Genomic DNA, 7,694 nt, shown 5'->3' with positions numbered 1-7,694 from the left:
GATAGTGGTTCACTGGGTCACAGGCTGAGAAAACCACCAGTCTAATAAAGCTGTTGAGGAGGTGCGAGAGTAAGCATAGAGAACACACAGAAGACAACAGATTTTTAAGTGCTAGTTTAAGTTCTTCAGGAAGATGTAGGTCTGGAGGAGTCGTTTGAAAGCAGTCAGAGATTCGACTGATCTGATATCCAGGGGAATTTGTTTCATCAGAACAGAGAAGAGTTTTGATCTTAAGTTTCAGAATCCATTGGTTTGGTTTCTTTAGTAAACGTGTAGGGTTAGGGTTAGGGATTAAAGTTAGGGTTAGGGTTAGGGTTAGGGTTAAGCTTAGGGTTATGTTTAGGCAAGGCAAGGCAAGTTTATTTGTATAGCACATTTCATACACAGAGGTCATTCAAAGTGCTTTACATAGAAATTAGAAAACAGTTTATAAGAGAGAAAAAAAATATATATATATATATATATATATATGTAAAAATAAGACATACGAAAAAATCATAATAAAAACAAAGAACAATTAAAGAAAATAAATGTGATTTCAATAAAAACAGTTTAAAATATGTTAAAAAGAATAAAACAGTAGTAAAAGTGATTTGGATAAAAAGTCCAGTCATTGTGAAGCAGCACAGTGATCATTTAGTAAATGCAGAGTTAAACAGATGTGTTTTTAATCTTGATTTAAAAGTGTCTACTGTTGAAGCACATCTGATCTCTTCTGGAAGCTGATTCCAGCTATAGGTGGCGTAATAACTAAATGCTGACGCACCTTGTTTTGAGTGAACCCTCGGTATCTCTAACTGACCTGATCCTAATGATCTCAGTAGTCTGCTTGGTTTATATTCAGTTAGCATATCTGTAATGTATTTCGGTCCTAAGCCATGAAGTGATTTATAAACGAGTAACAATACTTTAAAATCTATTCTAAATGTAACTGGAAGCCAGTGTAAGGACCTGAGGACTGGAGTGATGTGCTCACATTTTTTGGTTCTGGTCAGAATTCTGGCAGCAGCGTTCTGTATGAGCTGCAGCTGTCTAATGGTCTTTTTGGGGATCCCAGTTTAGACCAGAACGCTTATATTGCAAGTGCACTTGTGGTGAGAAAGCCATCCGAATCAACCAGCTGTTTTAAATTGACTTGTATAATGGCTCTCCAATCAAACAGGTGATTTTAAACACTGTTGTTCTGATGAAAACTTGATTTCTGATCAGACTGATCAATTATAATGTCTAGAGCTAAAAAGGCTACAATCATATCACAGAACCATTAAGTCTTTGCCTTTAAAGGAAGACAGAACATCAGGAACATTAACTCTGACCAATGAAAGGACAGTTTACTCACATGGGACCTGCTTAAACACATTTTGCAGAGTAGAGGAGTGGATGAACAGAGGAGGGAGTGTGATGTTGCAATATATCTGGATGTCAATGCAGTAGAAATACCTAGAGACCTTGTTTGATCTGATTGGTTGCTTGTTAATGGCAAATAACTAAAGACGGCTGCAGGAACGAGTTCTAAATCTCAGATATAAGTCACATGATAGAACTTCCTGCTTTATCGTCCTGAAATCGATGGCTTTTTATGAATGTCTGTACTGTAGCTAACCCAAGCTCAAAATATTCTCAGGTTATACCTAGGATATGAAATCTATCAGTAAAACCCCACACGTCATCATTTAAGTTTTACTTGTTGTTACGAGCGTTATTCTGATGGTTATTTTTTTTTTCACAAATGAATTAATATATCAGAATAGAATTAATACAACAATAGAATTAATTCATTTAATTTCTTTACAAATACCAGTTTTAATGATTTACATTTCTTTTTATTTCACAGCTCCATAAAAAAACATCCTTCTAAATGCAGTTTTCTGTGAGGTCAGTTTTTCTATGTGGACATCAATTTCCCAAACATGGCCTCCAGGAACTACACTTCCCAACCTAAACGTTTAGAATCTACACAATGTTTGCCTCTGTATAAATAAATTATTTACAAGCTCATTAATTTCTAAAATGAATGGTTAAATGAACAGCATTGCTATTGGAGGAACACTACTGAACAACAGTAGCTACTAAAGACTACAACATTAGTCTTTTGATCGTCACGGACAGTCAGGATCCAGGGATCCTCTTGACCATAGGTTAGCATTTTGAGTGACATATATTTCGGTCTGTCTTGCCCTCGTACTCTGTTTCAAGTGTTCGTCGTTGCATGTCTTTTGATGTTTTTTGGGGCTGCAGGAAAACCACGTGAGGAAGACTGGGATGAACACGATGCCGTGCAGCAAACCGAATACCATGACAAGAAACATGATTTTAAAGAAGGTTCGAAAGATGTGGTTCTTGGAGGCGGATAACACCAAGACGCCAATTATGGTGGACAAAGCACCTTGAAGTATGGGATACCCCAAACAGAACAAGGCGTCGATAGCCCGCTCGTTTGCTATTTCTTTCTTACTCGAGACGAAGGAGTAGGAAATATGGGCTGAAAAGTCGACAGTGAAACCAATACACACAACCAGAATGATCATGGAAATGGAGTCTAGATTTACTTTCCATAACGCCATGAAGCCTGCAACCCCGGTGATTACCGATCCGATGGAGAATGTGACCCAGAGAGAGCACAGGGGATTGGGGATCAAGATAAGTGAGATGACCAGCATGACCGCTGCAGTGACGCCCACGTTCTGAACAGTGCTGCTCACTATCACGGTGTATTGATCCAAGTAGATGAACATGGGATGATACACCAGGAGTTTTGCTGCTCTACAGTATTCAGCTGTGTTTTTGAGTTCGTTAAACATCGTTATCTCCATCGTAGAGTTAACAATGTCTATAGTCTGGACAAAAACCCGAGAGGCCACGATTGTCTCGTTTATGATGTTCACATCTTGCTCGAAATCAGGTAAAAGTTTAAAGAAGCTTGGCAGATTGGTTTTGAAAACAATTTCGTTGTTTGCGTCTTGTCCTGTGTTTTCAGTAAACGTCATATAAGTGTCAAGCCAAGAAGTACAGAGATCCCCGTCGACAAAACTGAGCTTCTTGAAGTCTTCCATGCAGCGGTCTAGCTCAGATCTTCTGCATTTATCCCAGTACGGAAACTTCTCCATCACTACCACCATGACGTTCGGGCCGTAACTGGAAAAGAACTTGTCCTGGTCTTTGTAAAATATGTTTACATATGAGTCGTCTGCTGCTAGATGTTGCATTTCGGTCCCCTGTTCCAAAAGAAAGCAGCCGTAAATTCCAACGGCGAGATACCCCAGGTACAGAAATATCACACACACCTTGGTCGGTGACTTGGTAAGAAAGGGGCCGTAGTACTTTTTGAAGAAATGATTAACTGGCTGCTCTTTCTCAGTGCCAGTCTGCCAGTCAAATTCCCCACCTGTGCAGCAGAGGCTGTATGCCTTGGATCTACCCACTGGGTGCACAAGTGGGATCTTCAAGCAGGTCAGCCAGTGTCGGTTCCCAGCTTCTCGCCTCCCGTTGAGGGCCAGGAAGCCTCCAAAGAAGGTGATGTTGTACAGGAAGCAGAATAAAATGGCTGTGCTGGTATACAAGCAGAAGACCTGGACAGAGGCAAAGTCACTCGTGAGACCGATGTAGAAGCCCAGCACATTGGTGAGCGTCGTGATGGTAATGGACATGGCGGCTTCTTTGTAAGTGTCAGCCATGCGCTTCTCAACGCTGTCTCTGACGTTAGTCTGCTGCCAGTTGGCCAGCATGATGAACATATCATCAACACCAATGCCTGGGAAGCAGAGACCGATCAAAAAGGTAAACAAAAAGGTAAACAAATATAGCGTGAGAAATGTTTTTTGACATTCTTTCTACCTGAGCAGGAAATAATTAAAAAAAAATTTAAATTTACATTTATTTACATCTTCATACTTTCTAAAAAAATACTTTTTATAATTTTTGAACAATAGATATTTCTATTACTGTTTTGGCCAGTTGATTGCTGATGAGGTTTTTTCTTATTAAGCATATTTAAATGTGCATAATTATCAAAATCATGTTTGTGTCACAGGAAACATTTTTAGTGATACATCAAATTCTTTCAAGAATTTCAAGTAGGCGGAGCTTAAAGTGGTCCAGTGGTCCATTCCCCCCAAAAATAGATGGTTCTACGTAGAAACCTTGGAGAGGGATGAAGCTCTATTCATTCATTCATTCATCTTCTACCGCTTATCCGAACTACCCGAACTAAGGCAGGATACACCCTGGACAGAGTGCCAACCCATCACAGGGCACACGCACACACTCTCATTTACTCATGCAATCACACACAAGGAGGAGGCGGGAATGGAACCCCAACCCTGGAGGTGTGAGGCGAACGTGCTAACCACTAAACCACTGTGCCCCCCTGGGATGAAGCTCTACATCTCTATAATTGTAGAATACATACAATGAAGTGGGTGCCATTACTTTTGGAGCTTTAACAGTGAGAGATGTTTTGGAATGACATGTTTATGAATGGCAATTCTAGAAAAGATCAAAGAGTTGATTAAATTAGAGTTATCATTACTACACTTAATAATAAAGGGTCTTAAATGGTTCTTTGTCTTTAGGGTATATGGCTCTATAAAGAACCTTCAACATCCATGGAAAGTTTTCAAAAAAAGCTACTTTGTAGCAGAAAAAAAACGGTGGCTTAGTGGTTAACACGTTCTCCTCACACCTCCAGGGTTGGGGGTTCGATTCCCGCCTCCTCCTTGTGTGTGTGGAGGGTGTATCCTGCCTTGATGCCCAATGACGCACAGGCTCCCCGTCACCCGAGGTAGTTCGGATAAGCGGTAGAAGATGAGTGAGTGAGAACCATATTAGGTTCTATATAGAACTGTTCCTTTTAAAAGTTACCAAATAAACCATTGAGGAACCTGTTTTACAAATTGGTTTTCAGACATCTGTAGATCTGTTTATCTCACCCAGAATTAAGAAAGGCGAGTTAGCCACAGTTAGGACGAACGGCACTCCGGCGTACAGCAACAAGCCAAAACTGCTGATGACGGCCATTCCGGCAGAAAGAACGCCCACGACCGCCACCCACAGCCTGTTCCTCACGTTATCCAATCTAAAAGGCAGAAGAGGAACGTTTTTACAATGCTGTAGTCACACAGAGAATTCTCAAACCTCATTGGTCAGAAGGTGCGGATTTGATATTGTTTCTATACTAACAATTTCCACAGCAACCTAACAGCCAACAAATGATTTGTGTAATCTGGTGGTAATAATAACGACATTAACAACTTGTTATTTGACAAATAAAAACAAACTAAATTTATTTTTGAGGTGTTTTTTTAAGCAATTTATGGAAGGGGTCTCCAGTGTCAGTTCTTTGTCACAGAAGAGTTTACGATTCTTCCGGTTCTTTTTTTTTTTTTTTTTTTTTTTGAGGGAAGGACTGTTTATAGCTGATATAAAGTAAGCAAGAACCGGAGCTCAGTGGTTTACAGGTTGTTCCACACCTATCCTGGGCCAAAGGAGGTGAATATGTGTAGATTTGGGGAAAGCAGTATAATAACAAGGCCTACATTAAGTTTATGGTACTGATAAGTGTAAAGCTTCTAATTAACAGCTTTAACATTTTGTGTGCTGATTTGCTTGTGGGAGATTTGGACAGATAAAAAAACTTACCGCATACATGATACAATGGAAAACACGATTGCAAGGACGTAGGTGATGGAAAAAAACGGGAGGCCGTCAGTAGTGTGTTTCTGCACCTCCTCCTGTCTGGATAGTGAGGTAAAGTGAGATATCTGCAGAAAATAAAAAAAATAAAAATAAAATTGTAAAAAACTTTAATAATCAGAGGGAGGGGGGCACGGTGGCTTAGTGGTTAGCATGTTCGCCTCACACCTCCAGGGTCGGGGTTCGATTCCCGATGACGCCTGATTGATGCCCGATGACGCCTGAGATAGGCACAGGCTCCCCGTGACCCGAGGTAGTTCGGATAAGAGGTAGAAGATAAATGAATGAATGAATAATCAGAGGGTTCATATAAACAATAAAGGTTCAAGTGTCAAATCAATTAAAGGATTAAATAATCAGCAGCATGGTGGAGTGATGAAGCATAACATGATGTTCAATACTTACTAAAATTTATTCCAGAATAATGGAATTATCCGTTTACAATTACAAGTAATATTACCAAAAACAACAGCTATCAAAGATGTTCTCTTTAATTTCTCTCATGATGTTAGTAATAAATCGGTCAATTTTTTTTTTTTTTTTTTTTTTTTAAAGCACTGAATCTGAAGACTCCTTTCATAAATAAACTTCAAATAAACTTCTTACAGAAAACTTGAAACATTTTTTATATGTCACACTAATACATTAGAATGAGAGCATCAGTAAAAAACTGTATTATTATTATTATTATTATTATTATTATTATTATTATTATTATTATTATTGTCTGCCAGCATTATTTGAACCGTACCTTTACATTCTTGTTGCTGGCTTCAGCATAAAGAGTTTGATGGAATGCTTTCAACCAGTCGTTAGAACCGGAGATATCTTTTAGAAAATAGAACAGCCTGACTGCTTGGACACTTTGAATGATATTTCCAGATGTTTTCACACCACCGAGTTCAGATCCGAGAAAAAGTTGTTTGTTTCTAAAAGTATAAATTGGGAAAGTTAGGTTTATCTTCCCAACTTGGCCTGCGTTACTTTCAGAGATGTCTATGATGCCGTTGCTGACACATTCTCCATCCACGGTGGTGCACAGATCCCGGAAGCCTACCTCCGTCTGTCCGAGCTTCACCGAAAGACTGTTCACTTTGTCGTTAACACGAAGAACTTCTTCGAATAGACTCTTTGTGAAAATGTTGCCTCCGTTTTCAGCAGACAGGATGGTTATAGCGTACTTCCCTTCAGAGTAAAGTCTTTGACTTGAGAACATGGAGTCGTTATTTGGGAAGTTCTCCATCACAAAAAGCCTTGCTGCCTTCGACGATCCATTGATAGGCGTGAACTGGTTCTCTATGTCATTATCCTCAAGCTCGCTGAGAAAAAGCAAGCCTCCTCCGAACCCCAGGGACATGAGAAGAGGAATGATGATGAACCACACAGGAGAAGAACCCACCACATGTCCGAGCTTCTCAAAGAGCCTGGAGAACGGCTTCTCGATGCAGTCGGTCCGACAGCATGACATGATGCTCAGAGGGGAAGCAGTAAACTATGTAGAGCCATCTAGCTGAATAATGGAGATTGATTCTTTATATAGGTTTTATATGTCTACTGAGTGATTCATGAGCCAGCCTCTTTTCGAAGAAGTGGGCAGCTGGAAAACAAACAGGGAAGTAATATTTCTTTACTAATTGGTCACTGAATAGGTTCATAGGACACAAAATATGACACTGGGTTATTCCCACTCTTTACTATATAGCATCTCAATACTGTTAAATCCTGTAATAAAAAGAGTCTTAAAGTGATATTAATCATGAGGTATTATGAATTATATTCGTTCCACTCCTACTGATCTACAAACCTGTACGGATTGTAACACTTTTCCAAATAATTTATTAATCAATCGATTCTCTCAATTTACTTATATGCATAAATTAAACATTCTCATTTTCATTCTCACACACAGCGAGGGTCGAACCATGTCTAAAACGTAAAACGTAGGCAGGATAGGAGGAGGGAGATGTGCCTTTCTGAGCCTTCGTAAGAAGTAGAGACGCTGC

At 39.6% G+C, this 7,694-nt stretch overlaps 1 protein-coding gene across 1 annotated transcript; it reads right to left on the bottom strand.

Moving 5' to 3' along the window:
• Nucleotides 1–1,765: 1,765 nt before the first annotated feature.
• ptchd3a (patched domain containing 3a) lies at nucleotides 1,766–7,170 on the bottom strand. Its single transcript, XM_060869523.1, has 4 exons — nucleotides 6,443–7,170; nucleotides 5,638–5,759; nucleotides 4,929–5,074; nucleotides 1,766–3,751 (listed from the first exon to the last, which is right to left on the bottom strand). The coding sequence occupies exons 1-4, from the start codon at nucleotides 7,157–7,159 to the stop codon at nucleotides 2,100–2,102; spliced, it is 2,637 nt and encodes an 878-aa protein (XP_060725506.1). The 5' UTR covers nucleotides 7,160–7,170; the 3' UTR covers nucleotides 1,766–2,099.
• Nucleotides 7,171–7,694: the final 524 nt, after the last annotated feature.

This window comes from Tachysurus vachellii, chromosome 5, assembly GCF_030014155.1.
Source record: "Tachysurus vachellii isolate PV-2020 chromosome 5, HZAU_Pvac_v1, whole genome shotgun sequence".
In the NCBI taxonomy this organism is placed as follows: domain Eukaryota; kingdom Metazoa; phylum Chordata; class Actinopteri; order Siluriformes; family Bagridae; genus Tachysurus; species Tachysurus vachellii.
This window is presented reverse-complemented; position numbering and strand designations above follow the sequence as displayed.